The sequence below is a fragment of the Mesoplodon bidens genome (genome assembly GCF_964165515.1).
Source record: "Mesoplodon bidens genome assembly, chromosome: 4".
Lineage (NCBI taxonomy): Eukaryota > Metazoa > Chordata > Mammalia > Artiodactyla > Ziphiidae > Mesoplodon > Mesoplodon bidens.
In genome coordinates this window covers 116,876,261-116,896,948 of record NC_138160.1, presented here as the reverse complement: position 1 = coordinate 116,896,948, position 20,688 = coordinate 116,876,261, and the positions used below count along the sequence as shown (strand labels likewise).

Below are 20,688 nucleotides of genomic sequence, written 5' to 3'. Positions count from 1 at the left end.
ACCAGGGTGCTGATTGTGCCTGCCTCACACGGTTATCATATGAGTTCAGTGAGCTAACACACAGCTGGCTTGGACAGCACCTGGCGCGTATGGAGCACTCGGAAAACGGTAGCTGCTGTTATTCCTATAGGATTAACGTTACCATTGCTGTCGGTATCACTTGGATTTTTTGGATTGGATTTCAACTTTTTCATTTCAACCTCAACTTGACGCAGGTCCTGAATCTTGCATCAGATTTCTGCCAGCCGTGGTGAGCCAAGTCATGGAGTCTGTTTGTTCCTTGCGGTGACTCGGGGTTGTTAGCAGGCGTGGGGCGAGGCTGTTGTGCAGGGGTCCACCTGTCCTCCTTGGTCGATCCCTCCAGGGTCTTCTGCCGTCATCCCTGCTGGTGCCAGGTTCCCGTTACTGCCCAGTTTAAGTTACACCAAGGGAGTTGCCCATTTCACTTTCCTCGGAAACCTCCAGGTCACGGAGCCTGAAGTTCTGAGTCAACAGGGAATTAATTGGGGAGTTGCAGCCCAAGGTACTGGTGTAAAAGAAGCAACAGAGGTTGAATGGTTCTTTCTTTATAGGAGGTGCTCATTGAGTACCTGTTGCAAGATGGGCATGTGCTGGGCTCTGGAGGTGTGGAGGTGAAGATGTCCCGCCCCTGGCCGTGGGGACTGCCGGCTGTGTGGTTGAGTGGCAGGAGAGTGGTCGGCCACTGCAGAGCGGTTGCGTCAGTGCTCTGTGTAGACCACACGGCTGAGACGTCTCTGATGTGGAGGCATTGGGGATGGGGGAGGTTCGTGCACAAGGAGCATCGTCTAATCTAAACTGGGATTTGATCGAGCAGCGAATGTTCATCAGAGAAGGGTGAGGAAGGGTATTTCAGGCACAAAAGGAGCAGCATGTGCAGAATTTCAGAGCTCGAAGTAAGCATGGCTGTTGCAGAACCAAGAAGTGGTTCTTGTGGGGCTGGAGTGAAGCACGTGGGCTGGGGTGTGGCTGCAGGGGGACTGGGGGATTCAGCAGGGACTGTGCCTTGCAGGGTCCTGTAAGCTGCTCCTGGGCTTGGCCTTTGCTTGGGAGCTGTGGGGAGCAACTCGAGTATTTGATATTGGGGGCTGATGAGGGCAGACGTCTCTTCAGAGGGTCCCCGTGGGAGCAGCATGGAGAACAGCCTGAGCAGGGTACAGGGAGTGGAGGCTGGCTGGGCACATGGTGGTGACCCGAGGGGCAGCTGGGGGGCCCGACTGAGTGAGAGGTTGTGGGTGCAGAGAGTGGGAGGTGTGACAGATCCAGGGAGGGAGGGGGCCTGGTTGATGCCTGAATGGCAGAGGGAGGGAAGAGGGACCAGTCCAGCCTGGGTCCTGGCCTGGCCAGCAGGGCGCCCAGAGGTACTGTGTACTGAGCCCCGGAGGCGTTGAGGCCAGATCTGACAATGGAAGGTGAATTTAACTCTGGAAAGCTCTGGAAGCTGGGGGAAGGGAGGCCGCTGATGGGCTGCACCGGGTTTGCTGTTTGTGGTGGACCTGATTGTCCCCTGGTCACCTTTCAGTCACTGTGATTGAATCAGTGTGTGGCTTCCTTTAGCCAATGGGGGCTACTCATTAGAATCCTCTGAGGAACTTTAAGTGTCCCATTGTGGAGGCCATGACGCAGACCACCGAGTCAGCATCTCCTAGGTGGTGCCAGGCATCAGTGTCTGGAAAGGTCCTCAGCGACCCCAGGGGTCAGTCAAGGATGAGAACTACTGCTTTCCAGTGCCTGCGGTTGGTACCTCCCGTGCAGGGTGGGTGGGGAGGAAGGGGTGTGGTGATAGTTCATAGCCAGTGTTGTATACTCCAGAAGGCAGCATGTGGATGTTGATGGAGGCCTGCCAGCCTAGGGGGTGGTAGGAGTGGCATTCTCAGAAAGGCAGAGGGACCTAATTAATTTGGAGTTCGTGATACTCGGACAGGGCTGGGCCTTAGGCAAGTACAGTTTGCATTTTCTGTAAAGTAAAGGTTTACATGCTCCAAGACGGCAAGGGCCTTACTTGGTGTGTCAGTTAGATGGACCTTTTCACGGTTCCTTCCTCTGTTTTCTACATGTCAATTAATGATTATGCAGAAATTTTACCTGTTCAGAGCAGGTCCAGTCCACTTAAGGGGATATAGTGAGTCAAAATTGAAACTTAAACTGACTTAGAATTGTATGATGTGTAATTGCTAACAATGGTTCAAAACACCTCACTGGTTACACAGAACAGCTCTATGGTGTAAGTAATATCTTTTTTTAATAGACAGGGTCACTGAATCTTCGGGAATGGGGGCCTGACCTTTAAACAGAGATTTGCTTGCAACTCATGCTTTCATATTTCATTGCATGTTTTCTAAGTCACTCTTCATCCATAAGGTTAATAAAGTTGCACGCGTTTGAAATATTTCATAATTATTGTTCCCAAGCGCAATTGATCTCCCTTCATTTGGGCCTGTTTGGTAAGATCCAAATGCACAAGAGTCCCATTACTGAAATTTTAAGCATGTCATTGTTTCTATAAAGCCTGTGTCTCTCAATGTTTTTGAGACATCTCAATATTATAAACCTCTGGAGATGGACACAAAAGTGTACAATTTTATTTATTGAGTCCTTCTTTGTGCCTGGTAATATGCCAGTCACTTTGCCACATTGTCGCGGATCATGGTGACCCAGCCTCCAAGGCAGGTGCAGCGGTCTTGCTTTGTGGATCAAGGGACTGCATCTCAGAAGCTGAGGGGTTTGTGCAAGGCCAGCTGGCTGGTGAGTGTTCAAGGCAGGATTTGAACCTGTATCTGCTTCAGAGCCTGTCCTGTTCATAGTGTGTCCTCTGTCTTTGACACCATAGCCCTGCCTGCTTCACTCCCATCTGACATTCAGAAGCCTGCTCCCGGCTAGCTCAGGTGTTTTGATCATTTTGCTAACGAGGTCAAGGGTGTGGGTGGCTTTCCGTCTGGGGAGACGCCCCTTGTCTTGGTCAGAGTACAAATGCAGCGTCGTAGGTCCATTTGTATTCCCAGAAGCAGCAGCCAGATATAGGGCACACTTTCTGGAATGGACCTCAGACTCAGGTTTTCTCTTTGAGAAAAGCCCAAATCAGCCGTCACTCCCCCTGACCCCAGCTTGGATGGACAGAAATGGACAGGCAGACAGTCCTGAGGAAGGGGACTTTGTGGCAGTTATAATCCTTTAATCACCTGAGGGGCCGTGACAGTCCTATTCATTTTACATCCCAAGACCATAAATCCACATCTTTCTCAGGTTTTAGACCCCTTCAAGCTATTTTGGAGCTGCAAGGCCAAAGAATTTCTTTGCAGAAATGTAGAAGGTCTTTTATTCTTGCTCTCTGTTGTCATCTCGGGACTTTTATTGAATTTCACCCTTTGGACCGTGTCACAGGAAATTAATCATTTGAAATTCTCAAAGATAATAATGATGCCTGCGTATTTGGGTTTAATCATGATTTTGCTATTTGTTCTGCAGTAATGACACTAGATCACCAGAGGACCCTCTGATTTCCCTGCGCTTCACTTATTCCACTGAGAACCTAATGTTCTTTTCATGAACTTAGTGAACAAGGGGACCTTTTCAAGGGAGTGATGGTTGGGAAAATGTCTGCCTGTGACCTTTCTAATGTTATGATAATTTGAAATTTTGATGCAATTATCGAAAATGTTTACATTCCTTCCTATTGCTTGATGTGATTCTTTTATTTTTTTTCTCATTTATAATGCTTTCGTACTCAGGAAGTTGAGGTAGGTTTTTGATTTTTCCACTGTGTGTAGACATAGCATCAAAATAGTTGCCAAATAAAATGTAAATTTCACTCTAAATCCTAAATCTCAGTGGTAAATGTTTGTTTTAGTTCAGTGAAACAGGACCACACACATTTATTTTTCATGGGTATATCCAGGGGGTGCAATTTATCAAATGCATATAAACAGTCCATTTGCTGCTTTATCTTTTCTCATTAGTTACAGTGCAAGTATGATTGTCAGTTATTATCTGTGTTTTACTGGTGGGTTATTTATTGAAAGAGCAGAGCAACTGACATTGTTATTTTCTAAATCATCTTGTCTGAGGCCTGCAGGACTTTATACCAAATGTCAGACCAATTTATCAAAGAATCACTCTATTCAGGAAGAAAGTGATTTAGAGTGTCTGTATAAAGCTACACCCACCTGTCCTTACGCACACACCAGGAACAGTTATGGGCATTTCACAGGGATACGGAGATGTTAAAGCTGGAACAGCTTATTTAAATTATATATAGTTTGTCCAGGACTTACTGTGTACTGTTGAGTGTTGCCCTGGGGGAATGTGCAGGTGAGTAAGACCCATCCCTGTTCAGAAGCAGCCTGGGCCCAGGTGTGTGGGCGTGATATGTGCCAATGGAAGATGTATTAATGGCCCAGCTTCCAGTCCCTGGTGTACAGGGTTCGCATGAGTGGGGTCTGTGGAGTGATGGGGGGTGGGCGGGGGACCTCAAGTCACTGTCCATGCTGGGCTGGTTGGTCGCTTGCTTCATTCAGAAGGATTGTCACTGGGGCTCTTCACCAGGGCTGGGCAGGACAGGCCTGATGGAGAGGAAACCGTTAGCACATTGCTTGCCCAGAGATGTGACTGGAAATAGCTCAGAGGTAAGATGGTGTCTGGGAAGCTAGCTCCTTCCCAATAGATGGAATGTTTTGTATTTCTCAACAGTGTGATTAGTAGGGGTTTCCACTGCACACAAATTGAAATTACAGGAAAATTTCACATCATACAGCTGATGCACTTACATAATGTCATCTGGAAATCTCACATTTTCAATGACTTCTAGTATCATTTCAGAGATACTTTTCCCACCTGCCAGCCACCCCTCCTTCCTGTTTTCCCCAGTCAGTTAGTGTGAAAAATAACTAGTTTGCACTGAGTCCTTTGGAGAGCAGTTTGCCTATAGCCCCTTAACTAATCTCTTTGTAAAGGTTTGGGGTTTGATAAAGTGGGATTAACCTCCATCTAGGATCTATAAACCTGGCTTTAGTCCACCTGGCCCTGCAGGGCAATGCTTCTCCTTTTGGTATTTATCTGCAGGGGGTCTTCAGATGACCCCAAGGGGCTGACTGCCCTCAAATCACCTTACTTCCTTCTGTACATGTCTCCACTGCTCACTCCTGGTCGAGACAAGTGAGGCTTCCATTTATTTTCTAGGCTGGTACTTTTTATTACCTCAGGTAATCTTCAGATGATACTTCAGTGTTCAAACAACTTAGCTAAAATATGTGTGAAGGAGAAATGATCTGTTCCATGAGAGCTAAGTGTCTTTGATCTGTAGTAGCTAAAGCTGTAAGGTATATATAAATTACATCATCATCTTCATAAGTGAGAGTAAAGCAGTTGGATCTCAAAAGTGGTTTCCATTTGATTGTGCCACTTCATCTCTTCCTCAGAGTTGCTTTGACATTCTTTGGAGGTGAAATAAGCATCTCTGGAAAGGCAACCCCCTGGGGAATAGTTGAGCTAAATTACATCAGCCATTTGGGGGCTGTGGGACAGGGGAAGAAAAATTCAGTTTCCTGATCAAAATGGGCTAAACCCAGAGACTTTCCAATTCGTTATGACATCCTTGATGAGGAGACTTAATCACTAAAATTATGGCAGGAATATTTTTGCATCATTTCATGGTAGGGAGGCTGAAAAGTTTTCTTGGAAGATGCATTATAGATCAGAATGTCCTTTGGTATATATGTATATATACGTATTTTATTAACATGTCCTGATAAATATATCCTTATTAATATCTTTTATATATATAATATATAACATGTGTTATATATGTGTATATTTTAAAAAGATTTCACTTCCCATGAATGTTTATCAAAACAGGGCATCTCTAAAGCAGTTGAAAAACCAGAGTTAAATTCCTTTGCACCAGCCACTGGGTGCCAATAATTTCACAGGATCCAGTATTGTGTTTAGTGGGATATTTATTTAGTGAAACGAATATGGTTTTACCTCTTTTGATCAGTGGTGGAGGGTTTAAAAAAATAACTGAGGCCATGATCACTCCCACGACTCTCCCTCCACCACCAGCACCACTCCCTTCTTCGTCATTCTAGATGTTATCATTTGTCGCTTTCTTACTGTGATCTGTATGCTTTTTTTTTTAATAATCTTTATTGGAGTCTGGTTGCTTTACAAGGTTGTGTTAGCCTCCACTGCACAACAAAGCGAATCAGCCATACACATACAGACATCCCCTCCCTTTTGGACTTCCCTCCCATTTAGGTCACCACAGTGCATTAGGTAGAGTTCCCTGTGCTATACAGTATGTTCCCATCAGTTGTCTATTTTATACATAGTCTCAATAATGTATATGTGTCAACCCCAGTCTCCCAATTCCTCCCACCCCACCCCTTTCCCCCTTGATATCCATACATTTGTTCTCTATGTCTGTGTCTCTATTTCTGCTTTGCAAATAAGATCATCTATACCATTTTTCTAGATCCCACATATATGTGTTATTATACAATATTTGCTTTTCTCTTTCTGACTTACTTCACTCTGTATGACACTCTCTAGGTCCATCCATGTCTGTACAAATGACCCAATTTCATTCCTTTTTATGGCTGAGTAATATTCCATTGTATACATATGTACTACATCTTCTTTACCCATTCCTCTCTTGATGGACATTTAGGTATGCTGACTTTTGATGTGTTTTTACTATGACTGTATGCTCACCTGGAATGTTTCATGATTTTGGACATAACTCAGTATGCTCAAATTTGAGAGTCTTTTTAAATTTATAGGTTCTTCCGGGTTTTAACAGTCCCTAAAGAGTTGGGTGATTTTCATTTTCGAAGTGGTATCATGAAATGGAATAAGCCCTTCCTCGTATGGTGAGAATTTAGAGGAAGACTGTTCTCTGCCCTGTCCAGCAGAGGCCTGATATAATTATCCTGTGCAGTGTAGCCCATAAAATATACATGCATGGCAACACTGCCATGCTTCACTCTTCAGCCTGTAGAATGCACTAATAGGAGTTATTGAATTTAATAAATGAATGTATCTAGGTATGCGAACTTCTATTTAGGTGTATGTTTTAAGAATTAACTGTTGCTGAGGTCCTTGCGAGTCATTTTTAAAAGCTTCATCAGTAGAGATAAAATTACCCATTAAGAGGCCAACACAGACAGATACACCTCGCCTGGCGAGTGTGATCTAGTATGTCCACCATGCCTTCCACCACAGTCTGAATTTTAACAGGCCACATCTTTATTGGGCCAGAAGGAAGATCAGAGGTGAGGGCTTTTCAAGTCCTGTGCTTTTCTGGTCTCTGGACCAGGCTCTGGGGTCCATGCAGCATAATGCACTTAGGTACCGGGCAGCACCTGGGTGGTGTGGGGCTGGCACACTGCTTCCCACAGTGGGATTTGCCACTGTGAGAAAGGAGGTAGAAGCATCAACAGCACAGCAAGTCCTGGGTCTGTTTTAGGATAACCTAAAATATATGCTATATTTAAAAATTTTAGATAGAAAATAAGATAAAGGAAGAGCTGGGCTGGTGCCCCTGGATGTTAAGCCCTGGAGAAATGACCAGCCAGCCGTCCTTTGTCCCTTGAGCATACTGACTGTAAAGTGGGACTCAGGGGTGAGGTGAAGCTCTAGAAGGGCGTTCTTCTAGCTTTGGCTTTTTCCATGCGGGTTTGGATGCTTCCTCACCAGACGTTGCCCCAGAGGCAGAGTGGATTGATTGGCACAGGCCCAGCTGCTTGGACTGCCCATGTCTGCAGACCTGGCCGGTCCAGTGTGGAAGGCTGATCCGTGAACTCTGGCCGCTCATATTTGGACCTCGCTGCTGCAGTGACCGCTCAGTGGCCCCCTTCCCCATGCTCAGTGGCCATCCCCCAAGTGGGCTCTGGTGCCTCTCTCTCAGCTGTAGCCACAGCGGTCACACCCAAGGTTGTCTGGGCTGCCAGCTCATTGGGTTCTGCTTTGGCACCCGCTTTCCTAAGGCAGGTCAAAAGCAATCAGATGCAGGGAAATCATTTTCCTTCCCCACTTGGCCTTGCTGGGCAAGAGACTCTTTGAAGGACTCATTTTGCATAATGAGCTTTGACTCAGGTGTACCTTCACATTTGGGCAGCAGTCAGGCAGTATTATTACATGTGCAGTGAGTTTTTAAATATTCTCATGCAGATAGCCACTTTTAGAGGTTTTATATTTAAAATCATGATTTTCCCCAAGAAATATGTAAAAATGGCAGTTATAGTTAGCCTGGAAATGTGGCAAGGTCCAGAAGAATGCTTCACATTCCATCCAAGTTATAATGTATGTTGAAATCACTAGGGAATATTCAGTTCTTGAGACTGGCTTAAACCTCACTTGGATATCAAAGAGAATGTGACATGTGAAATTAAAGCAAAGGAACTTGTCTTTGGCTCTAGTCCTTCCTTGTTAGACACACATCCTAGCTTCCAAGGACTTCCATGTATTAGAACAGCATGTTCAAGTAGAAAATAGTTCACATGATTTTAGATTGCGGTTGGGTGGTGCCATCCTCTGGATGTGCAGAGGGCACTGATGAACCACAGTTGGAAGGACAGAGGTTTTGTTGTTTTTTCTCCAGTGGTGAGGGTGAGTTCATCCTCGGTTATCTCTTCTCTTGCCCTTGTGAACAGCAGAATGTCTGAGTCACTTGCTTATATTTAGTGCTGAGTATATTGGCCATCAAAGCTGAGAAATCAAGTGGTAAATTTCCCACCAATCATCCAGCTCTTAACTTAGAATCATTAACTCTGGCTGCCACGTAATTCAAAAGACTAGGATTATATTTAAAATAATAAATGGAGAGAGATGTGGCAGAGGGATTCTTTTAAACCTTCTCAGTGATATTTCATGGTGTAGACCTCAGAGACTTCCTAACCAGATGGGTGAGAAGACCAGTTGTGCCATAAATTTAAAGCCAGAGCAAAGTGGGCCAATTCCTCGGAGTTAAAAATGATTTAATGCTGAAACCCCAGGATCCGGAGGAACCCGTTCATGTTTATTCATGCTCTGGAAAATGGAATCTCACTGCCCAAGGAGCAATGTTCTGATTTTACTCTAAATCCAGTTTCCTAAAATCTATTTAAGGGCTTAGGTGAACTCAACCAGGATCTAATAAAGCCAGGTAATTGAATGACACAGAGGCCGATAAAATTCACAGGAGATGGTGTTGGAGATAAATGGCCGCAGGAGACGGCATGGCATGGACCATAGTTGAAACTAATTGTGCACTTCGATCTAAATGAACTTTTCTAGAAGAGATGTCGAGGCCTCATTTTGGACAGCTTTCTGGAACTGCAGCATGCAGAGTACCAGCCGAAAACACATCCAGCAGATCATTTGAGTATATGCAGGAGGAAATTAACTGCATGGGGGCACATGCCCTGAAAATGGTGTGGAGGTGTTTTCCACGGGTGAGGCCCCTGCATGTTGCACACAGTTGAGCTGAGCTGACAGAGTGGGTGTGCTCGGCCGCAGTGGGTGGGGGAGCACCTACAGGGAGGAGAAAGAGTGAGCAGTGGAGGTTTGGAAGGGAAGGGTTATTAGCAGTGGGGAAGAGGTTAATGTGATGATAGAGCAGTGAGTGACCTGGACCCTTGCACTTTCAAAGTAATGAAGTGTCTAGCCTCTGAGCATAAATCGAGGCAAGCTTCATGCAAGAAGGACATGGTTATGAACGAACCAGATTGGCCAGCCTTTGTGTTTTTATCTTTACACACCTGGGACACATGGTATTAAGCTGAATATATGCCTGTGGTTAATTCTCACATTTGAATGGCCCTCTGTTTTTAGGTTTGGGGAGTGTTAGAAAACTGGAACTGTGTGCCAAAATTACATGTCTTCGTGTAGGAGAAATGTTGACAGTTGAATTATCAGTGGTTACAAACACAGAGGCTTAATCCCAAGTGAGAACAGCTAGGCATCACCACTAGCGGTATAATTGATAGCAAATACGTCTTGCACTTAGAAGGTGTCTCCGTTTATCTGTCAAACCAGGAAGAACAGTGCTGTTTCCATATTAGGCTGAAATGTATTAACTCTTCCTAGTGTATAATCCATACAGTTTGAAAGACAAGAATTTAAAAAGCCAATTGATATTTTTGATTGCACGTGAATGCCTTGGAAAGATTTCTAAGCCCTTAGTGTTTTCCTTTGTGTTTTGGGAGGTGGGGGGAAAGGCAGCTTTTTATGCATTTATGTGAGTAGCTTCTAGAAATCTGACCTTTGTTTTCTGTTTTTTTTTTTCCCCTCATATAGGATGATTATTTCAGAAACTGGAATCCCAACAAGCCATTTGACCAAGGTAAAGGACGCACTTTTTCTTGCTGTATATTCCATGGGAAATGCTGTCTCATTTTTCCTTCCTTGAATGCTGATTTACTCTTCCCTTAAAGGCCAGCTAGCTGTCTTATTTTACTGACTTTTGTGGACTGAATTGACTGGGGTGATAGAAATTATTTTAATCAAATTGGTTTTATTTGTCTGAGATTGTCTAAGACCGATTAAGAAATGTTTTTATTGAATTGACCACTATAATCATTGGTTGGTTTTGTTAGAGAACAAACACATAAAGAAACAAAATAGTAAAATGCTTATCAGACTAACCCGGTGGATTGTTGGGCTGAGTCCAGTGATTTCATTCATGGAACAGACTGTGCCTGGAGACACTGTCCAATTCACATGAGCCACAAAAATGAAACTTTCTTGTCTAGAAATAGGCTAATCCCGGGAGGCTTTCAGGGGCACTGATATTTCATTTGTTAAATAACTTCATCATGTTTCTAAATAGAAGCTCGTTTCAGGGGCAGCTCACTGACCGCTTGGGTTTTAGCTTGGTCCTCAGAGGGCTCTTTTGACCCACACCAGCAAGCACAAAGCCAGGCTCCTGAAGGCCATTGTAAATCTCTGTCCTCCTGTGAGTTATTTAAGACACAGCGAGGACCTGCTGTGAATCACATCCCTGTTTCTATTGTTCCATGTGGGGCTGCTGTTGGCACAGACCCTGCTGCTGAAATGGTGGCAGACTGTACTTCAAGTACGTATATGCAATTAATGCTGCAACTCAGAGGGAAAATGTTACCTACCAAGTCTCAAAGGTTCATGCTTCTGAGAATCAGCTTCAGTTCTGTAGATTGAGTAATTGATGTGGTCACGATGGTCAACTTGACACAAAGAAGTCAAGGAAAGCATTGACGTGTAACACGATAGAAGGCGCCCCTTTCTGCTCTCTCCTTTGTCACTTTAATGGGTCACTCCATCCGGACTCTGGTTTTCTTGTAAGTAAAATTGGCATTAAAATTTTCGCATAGACATTTAGCGCATGCCCTCAAGTAGTGCAACACTTTGTTCATTCATACGTGCATGCATTCATTCATTCTCAAACATTTATTGACCTAGCACTCTGGAACAAGCACCAAGCCAGGTCCTGGGGATAAAACAGAAAACCTGTGGTGCCCGTCCAGGAGGAGCTCAGAGTGGGGAGTGGGGAAATAGCTCAGTGTACAATTGCAGTGGGAGATGTGTTAATGGCTATGATGCAGGTGTGTGCAGGTGAGACTATAGGTGGGAGACTTCATGGGCATGCATGTGTGTGTTGTGGGCAGGTGCTAGGGAAGGCTTTCTTTTGGAGGCCCCATCTGGGCTATACCTATGCCAGTGGGCTCCAAGGGCCTCACACTTCAGCAACTTTAAAAAAATTTTTAATTGAAATATAGTTGATTTACAATACTGTGTTAGTTTCAGGTGTACAGCGAAGTGATGAAGTTACACATAGGTATAAATATTTTTTCCAGTTCTTTTCCATCATAGGTTATTACAAGATATTGAATATAGTTCTCTGTGCTATACAGTAAATCCTTGTTGTTTATCTATTTTATATATAGTGGTGTGCATCTGTGAATCCCATACTGCTACTAATTTATCCCTTCTTCACCCTTTCCCCTTTGATAGCCATAAGTTTGTTTTTTATGTCCACGAGTCTGTTTCTGTTTTGTAAATAAGTTCATTTGTATTATTTTTTAGATTCCACATATAAGTGGTATCATATAATATTTGTCTTTCTCTGCCTGACTTATTTCACTCAGTATGATAATCTCTAGGTCCATCTATGTTGCTGCAAATGGCATTGTTTCATTCTTTTTTACAGCTGAGTAGTATTCCATTGTGTATACATACCACATCTTCTTTACCCATTCATCCATTGATGGACACTTAGGTTGCTTCCATGTCTTGGCTATTGTAAATAGTGCTGCTATGAACATTGGGGTGCATGTATCTTTTTGAATTAGTTTCGCCTTTTCTGGATTATATGCCCAGGAGTGCGATTGCTGGACCATATGTTAGTTCTATTTTTAGTTGTTTAAGGAACCTCCATACTGTTCATAGTGCACCAATTTACCTTCCTACCAACAGTGTAGGAGGGTTTCCTTTTCTCCACACCCTCTCCAGCATTTGTTATTTGTAGACTTTTTGATGATGGCCATTCTGACTAGTGTGAGGTGATACCTCATTGTAGTTTTGATTTGCATTTCTCTAATAATCAGCAATGACGAGCATCTTTTCATGTTCCTGTTGGCCATCTTGATGTCTTCTTTGGAGAATGGACAACTTTAACAGTGACTGAATCATCACAGTAAATCACAGTAAAACATATGAAGGTATTTGTAATTTAGAAATTTTCCATCAAAAATGGTCAAAATTTCTAAAAATTTCTCAAAAGCCTACACATTCATGTTGGAAGAACACTCAGATGTAGAGCAACACGTTCCCTGTGCGTACCTGGTAAATGAGCCCTTCTGCAAACACCCCTACCAGGATCTTTCTTATGGAGCTACCGCAGGCGATCGTGACCATGAACTGACACTTTCCAGTCCAGAAAAAGATTTAGGTTCTAGTCATGTAAGGATCAAATGTTGCCTAAATAAATTCCAGATTTACTCTTCCCCAAGGCCTGCAAACAAATACTAAAACTTTACCAAGGAACATTTTAATTTTTACTAATTCACATTGGGAAAGGTTATACATGAAGGTGGGCATCATTTGTCACTTCATATATGTAAATGATATATCTATATATATGATATAAATGATAGCTTCCTTTGAACATGCTATTTAAATCTGCCTAACCAAAAAGTCCAAACAGGGATTTTTCTCTCCAAGGAATGTTAGCAACCATATCCAGCAGCGTCCTGCCCCTGCTCCCTCTTTTCCGAGCTCTGCAGGCTTGAAAACTCGATCTGCCAAGATAAATCCTTGCAGAAAACCTCATGACTTTCTGGGGTATAATTGAGGACCTTAGCTGAGAAGTCCCACTTTGTACCTCAGGTGTAGCTGCTGTTGGCTATTTATATCCCGAGCTGGGGGGAGAGCAGGCAGGGCTGAGAATAGCCTTCACTTAAAATATCGGCTCCAGCAAATGTCATCAATTATACTGGGTGCCGCTCAATAAAAATGGGAGGTTACTATATCAGCGCTGACACGGCCTGGCGCAATATAAACCACAGGCATGGAACAGATCGGGCATTTCACCTTCCAGAAAATAGGAGGATTGCCGAGCTCCAGTGGAGATTGTCAGCTGCAGAGAGAAGTCATTTCCCCTCCTGAGCTAAAAAAGAATCCGACGTGGTTCAGACAGTTTTGTGGTTGGGGATGACTTTCAGTTTCTAGAAATGGAACTTGCTGGAAAGCCTTTTAGAGGGCCAGATGACAAGCATGTTCTGAGATGGAGGTGGAAGTGGCTTCATGTTAGAGGTGGGTGTCGAATGGGCTTGAAATGCAGGGGGAGAAAAGGGGAAGGAAGGCCGTACACGGGGGATTCTGGTAGAGAGCAACCAGACAGGTGGATTTGAGGCAGGCTGTGAAGGGCATTTCATACCAATCTATGAAGTTTAAACTTTGTTTTCTTGGCCGTGGGGACCCATAGAAGGTTTTTGAGCAGAGGAGTGACAGGTTGAAGGCAATACTTTAGAGGACCTAGTTTGGTGGCTCAACAGCAGTGATTCGGAACCCAAGACACACCTGCTAAATGCTTCCCCTCCTACCGGACTCTTAGGTAACTTCTCCATTGCATCATTCATTGCCTTGGATCCCTGGGCTTTGGTCACAGATGGTCAGACTTAACCATTCAGCTCTGTAGCTTGACCTCTGAAATGCCCTGTAGCTCCTGACTGTCTCAAGTATTGGTGTGACTAGTAAGGACACACATAGTATTCAAGAAATAGTTACTTCCCTGTAATTGCTCTTTCCGCTGAAGGATAGTTACTGAACTTTGAACAACAGGGCTTCATAGAGCAAGCACTTATCATGTAATGACTCCAAGGTAGTTAGAAGAAAAGCGTCTCACTGGAGGTCTCCTTCCACAAGGCTGAAAACGTCTTTAACGTGTTATCTTTAAGAGGATCATTAATGCTTCTGTCAGTGGAGTACAATAGCTGTCACCTTGAGGCTTTTCTAAGAATTCTTTCTGAGATTTGGATAAAGTAGTCTATCCTTTTTGATTGTAATGACTTAATGCCAAATCTCCTCACAGAAGGGAGTTCAGAATTGAAGGCAACAATTATTAACTCAGGTGAGAAATTTCCTTTGTGAAGTCCACAAAGATAGATGCCCTGGCGGGAGTTGGACAGGCTGTATAGTTCAAGAGGGCAACTGGCAGATGCAGATGGCTTCCTGGCTTATATGGGCAGGAGAAATGGCGGCCCTCAGAGTGGACCTGTGCAGGAGGCTGGCCGAGCCTAGAGGGCTCTGGAGTGATTCCAGAGTTTTGGATGGCCTCTGCCGCTTTTGCCTTTGGCACCTTCCCTCCACTGGCCCCCAGCAAACCTGGAGCATAGAGTGGGTGTTGAGCAGACATGAGTTTTATGCTTCTGAAAGTGGCATCTGGTCCAGCAAGATGCTTCCCCAAGAAAACAGTCCCTGCGCAAATAAGTTTGGGACACACATATGCTCTGTTCATCTCGTGGAGATTCACAGTGTTTGTTAGCAATTTAAAAGCTCTAAGAAGTCTTTTAGTAAAGAAGCCCATTTAACTTACCATGTGCTAAATTTGCCTTTGACCACATGCTTTTGCTGTTATTTTTTTCATACCATACCTGTCATGTCCCCAGCAAAAGTGGTATCTTCTGTGGGATACACTTTGGTGAGTGCAGTATGGGGTCCCGGGGTTTGTAGTCAGATCCTCTAAATTTGGAACTTGACTCTGCCAGTTACTAGCTGTGTGATTCTAGGCAAGTTGCTTAACCTCTCTGATTCTAAGCCTTCCCATCTGGACATGGTAACAATAAGAGCACCGAGAGGATTAAATGAGTTAATGTGTCTGGCAGATAGCAAGCGCTCTGTTCAGTGTTGTTTTAGTCAGCAATTGATCTTTTTCGCTCCCTCCTCTCCCTGTCTAGCTGCCTTTCCGTGTTGCTTCTCTCTCTCCCCACGCAGGTTTGCTTTCTTTCTTCTTGTATTCCCTCATGGGGGCGCTCACAGTTGTCATGCTCTGGAGCTCCCGGGCTAAATTAGAGCTGGCCTGTCTTACACTAGGCGAGTCATTGCCGTTGCAGCTCCACATCCTCATTATTGGGGCTGAAAAGGTTCAGGCTCTTAATGCTCATTCATTCATTCAACAGGTACCGAATGCTGATGTCTAAACCCCCTACGCTAGATAGTAGGGACCACACTAAAGAAGGTCTTTCTTGGGCCACTCGGGATTATAAATCAGTAGTCATCTGTCCAAGTTCTTACACCAGCACGGAGTGTGTGTCCGTACTGGGGGTGACGGGGTGGGGAAGCGAAAAGTATTGGCCTGGGAAACTCATAGGATGTCAACTGTTTACCCTAGTGACACAGGGCAGTTTTAGTTGGGATGACAGTTTTTGCTACCGCTTGGCCTCACTCAGTCTGTGTCTGTTGACTGCGGATCAGGGCGCCCCCAGCCTTAGCTGATCAACATTCCCTTTGGTGTGACGCTGAGGGGGCAGTCTCACAGATCCTCTTTTTCCTTGGAGTCCGGTGGCTGATGAGGAAGGTTATTCAAAGGGCCTGGAGGGGCAAGAGAGAATTGGTTGAACCACAATACTGTGGTACAAAAATAAAAGGTGTTGCTTTGGGGACTCACTGAGGGAGGGATGAACAAGGAGCAAAGTGAATTCTAACAGGCAGCTTCAAAACTTCTAGACCAGTCCTTGTTTGTTTTTTTTTTTTGCGGTACGCGGGCCTCTCACTGTTGTGGCCTCTCCCGTTACGGAGCACAGGCTCCAGATGTGCAGGCTCAGCGGCCATGGCTCACAGGCCCAGTCGCTCCACGGCATGTGGGATCTTCCCGGACCGGGGCACGAACCCGCGTCGCCTGCATCGGCAGGCGGACTCTCAACCACTGCACCACCAGGGAAGTCCTAGACCAGTCCTTTTTGAAAAAGAAAATTGGAGCTTATTCATAATGCTTTTGCCAAGTGAAAGGTTTTTATTGTTGTCGTTGTATTGTGGGGTTGAGAAGGTAATTTGTGTATAAAACCATTACACCACTTTAATATAAAATTCTGATTACCTGAAGATGTCCTGCAGTGATGGAATGCAAATTAATCTAGGTTCCATACTGCAGCCATGGTCCGCTCAGGAAAGAACCCACTGATGTATTTGGGTAAGAAGTTCCACTTGATGGGACAAACCATTTTAGGAAAAATGGCTGAAGGGGATTTATCATGGAACTTTTTTTTGAGACAAGTGGGTTCCTTTAATGTGGAATAAATGAATGTTTTAGGTAAAGTGTGGAGGTCTTGGTTTAAAGGATAACGTTTTTCCTTCTGGAGTGAATATTAATCATTTTTCCTCCAGAGTGGCCTGGCTGTGACTAAATCTCAGATGATGCTGGTGATCTTCAGAGCAGAATATGAACTTATAGAAACTGATCTCCAGATAAAAATATAGTTCCGAAAGGCAGGGTCCCCTTTCACTCATGCTGTTCACTTGAGTAGAATAAAAGAAGAAAAACCTTGCCCTTTGACCTCCAATCTCTTATACCAAGATCCTGATAAGCTCAAATCCTCACCAAAGCCCTGAACTGTTTTCAGGCGAAAATTCTAAAACTCGAAAGGAGAGAGTTCTTCCTGTGTTCCAGCCGTGTTTCTGGAGCCAGAGCCCTGTGGCCTATCACAGCAACATGTTTTGTCCAAGTTTTAAAGAGCTCCTGGCGGAGCCAAGATTGCTTATTTCTAAAATTTTTCTTTAGAAGGAGATTTCTTTCCCTCTAGATTAATCTGAAATTTTACATGCTAGGCTTCATAGAAATCTTAAATCCCCATAGCTTTCCTCTTGATGTGGAATTTAACCTCACTCCAAAAGGAGCCTCTGATTTGCATTCGTCAGGCCTTGAAAAATTTTCAGTGTTTAAGGATCTGTTCATCCTATCTGATCCTTCAGGCTACTGATTCTCAGAGGCAGCTGGCCTGGTTTGTGGGAAGCATCTTAATTTTCTCCAGGTTCCCTCATGTTTGGTCTGGTTGGTTCCTCCCTCTCACCTTTGCCTTTGCACATAAGTTAAGGACCATTCTCTCCCCTTAACAGACATAGTTCCTGTTATTTAAAATAACCGATTCCTGCCCCAGACATTCACACCTCACTCCAGACACCTCAGCCTCTCACCTCCTGCCATCTCTCCTTCTCTGTCTTTTTTTTTTTTTTTTTTTTTTGCGGTATGCGGGCCTCTCAGTGTTGTGGCCTCTCCTGTTGCGGAGCACAGGCTCCGGACGCGCAGGCTCAATGGCCATGGCTCACGGGCCCAGCCGCTCTGCGGCATGTGGGATCTTCCCGGACAAGGGCACGAACCCGTGTCCCCTGCATCAGCAGGCGGACTCTCAACCACTGCACCACCAGGGAAGCCCTCCTTCTCTTTCTTGATTATGACGATACAATAGTTACTATTTTTAAAAATTTCAAGTATTGATTTTTAAATTTTCCAAGTCAATTCTGCCAGAGAAGAAGCAGAAAACTGCTAATTCATATATTGGTTTGCTCCTCCTTCAACTCAGCCTATCTGCTTTGAAGTTAGATCAAGTTGAATGTTTTATCTTTCATCTCTGGCTGCCTTTACCTGTTTCCTTATTTTAAGGAAATAAAACATCAGATATAAGACTGAAATCCCCCAGGGGCCCCTCCTTGGTCCTCTTTCCCATTTTCTTTTCTTTAAAGGTGACCGTGTCATTAACATGCTTTTCTTTCCATGTTCTTGTCCTTTTATGTCATACATGCATGTCTACAAACACTGTTATACATATAGAAATGAATGTTTTCTCCTCTAACCTGTTTATTTCACTGAAAATCGTTTTCGATTGGTTAGCTGTCGATACAGTTAATTCCTTTATATTGTGATGTTCTGTGGTACTAATATGCTCCAATTTATCCACTGATTCCCCCGTTGGTGGACGTTTATGTTGTCTCATTTGCTTTGCTGTTGGAGCTGCTTTCTCTTAGCATTTCTAACACATGCTAACTGATTCGTCCATCCAGCCCCTTGGCCTGGAGAGTGTTGTGTCCCCCAAGGGAGGCCGAGGTGGGGCAGGACTCTGCCACTCTTAAAATGTGTGACTTCAGGCAAATCACTGGCCTTTCTTGACTTCCGTTTCCCCACCTCTGTGATAAAAGGGGTGGGCCAGGTGGCCCCTGAAGTCCTTTCCTTCTGATAGCCAAGCTGTCATGGTTTCAGGCAATGTAGAATCTGTATGTTTTCCTCATGAAGGAAGGAAAAATGAAAAATTTGAAGTCTGATGCTCTTATTTCAAAGGTTACAGTTTAACCAATGAGGTATGAATATCGCTTCAATAAAACCAATGGAATTAAATGGGCCTTTTAACCATCAGGGGTGGGGAGGGAGGCTCAGAATATAAAGCAAAAAGGACCAGAGTAGGAGGTACTTTGTTTTCTCATAGAGTCCTGTGGGAACTGCAAGAGGTGGAGGAAAGAGCCAGGGTTTAGAAGGCTCATGTTCAAATCTTGGCTCCCCCATGAATGTGGGACATCCACTTGAGGCATCTGACTTATCTAGGCTAACAATATCCATCTGGTGGACATTTGTGATGACTGTGTGAGCTCATGATTGCAGAGAGTCGGGGAGTTGGTATGTGGCATGTGCCCAGGAAAGCTCAGTTTCTTTTCGGCTCAGCCCTGCCGGGGACCCCTGTGCAAGCTCCATCTCCTCACAGGAGTCGGCCGCTGTGGGTGTTAAGTTCCCGGCTTCCTCTGGCTCCTCTAGCAACTGCCAGTACCCTGGCCCTTGAGAACCAAGGAGCCCAAGCCATTCTGGGTTGTGTTCCACCCTTTGGATGGAATCATGAAGGCTAGTAAAACTTCCCGTGCAATTATGGGGCGCTGTGGCTTTCTATTACTGTGTTTAAGAGGTTCTTTTAGCACGAACAGATCCATTTAAAAGACATGTTTATCACCTTTCCCCAAACTCATAAAACATAGTGTTAGTTTTATAAAAAGAAAAAAAAAAAAAAAGGAAGCAAACCCAAACCTTTGGCTATTCCATTTGCTAGAACAACAGCCCTATTTGTTGAGTTCAAATGAAACAGCCTTGGTTTGGGGAAATTCTCAATAGGGGAAAAAATGTCAGTTGAATTTTTTAATGGATCAGTAATGCTGGGTAAATTGTCCTCACTGGAGACCACAGAGTGGATGAGAGCATTTTCCCAGTGGGAGATGGCTGCCTGGAGAAACACTCGCCAGAATCACCTGTGCTCCATAGCTCTTCTGCCTAAGATCCAGAGTTTTCTCTTGTTAAAGTTCTTCAGTGTGTGTTGTGTAACACTTCATTGCTGGAGGCCTATCAAATGTTTGTCCTGCCCTAATAACCGTGTATGATGAAAGGCAGTGTGATGTATCGGGAGGACCTGGGCATTGCAGTCTCAAAGACTGAGTTCAGCTCCAGCTCTTTCCTCTAATAACTGTGTGTACCTAGGCCAACGCTTCGCTTCTCTGGGCCTCAATTTCCTTATCTGTAAAATAGAAATTATGATGTTTTTCACAGCTGTGACATGAAGGGTCTGTAAAACTCTGGATGTAGTGCCTGATCCAGTCTTACTATCACGTACATGAGAAAGGCAATAAGGCTTTGGTAAAAGGAGGAGGGTTGATGTTTTGTTCTGGATTCTCAGAGTGAGAAGTTCTTAGGGGTTTTGATGTGTCTGCATCTCCCTTTTGTTGTGTGAGCTAATTGAGCAGTGAATTGTTCACTGATGACTTAGTAGGTGCTGAGTTGGTTTCATGCAGGAACATGATGAGGAATGTGACGGCAGCTTTCTTCGGGGCACTTGTAGTCTGTGTAGCTGAGAGAGAGACAGAGACACGTGAAATAAAATAACCCAGGGTGTGTGCTTGGGGCTCCCAGATAGAGTCTTGCAGATGGGGGCGCTCAGGGGATGGGACAGCCAGCCCTTCCTGGGTGGGAGTCAGGAGAAGGATGGTGGAGAAAGTGACCCGGAACCTTTCTAAGGATGGGTAGATGCTGGGAGGTGAGCTGGAGGGACAGCATCTGACGGAAAGAAACGTTTCCTGATGGGCGAGACTTCGCTTACCAAAGAAGTCAAGTTTGATAGGATGCTTTAAAAAAATACATTTATTAAGAGAGAAGAAGAAAATGTAAGTCGTGACTTCAGTAGGCTGCTTCCCTCTGTC

General features: G+C 44.4%; 1 protein-coding gene across 2 annotated transcripts in view; it reads left to right on the top strand.

Annotated features, from left to right (window-relative positions):
- SPOCK1 (SPARC (osteonectin), cwcv and kazal like domains proteoglycan 1) overlaps window positions 1–20,688 on the top strand; it is a 549,178-nt gene that overhangs the window by 252,435 nt on the left and 276,055 nt on the right. For both annotated transcript variants that reach the window (XM_081233050.1, XM_081233049.1), the window contains exon 3: window positions 10,291–10,336. In XM_081233050.1, the coding sequence (XP_081089176.1) occupies window positions 10,291–10,336 (46 nt within the window). The remainder of the gene's footprint in view (window positions 1–10,290; window positions 10,337–20,688) is intronic.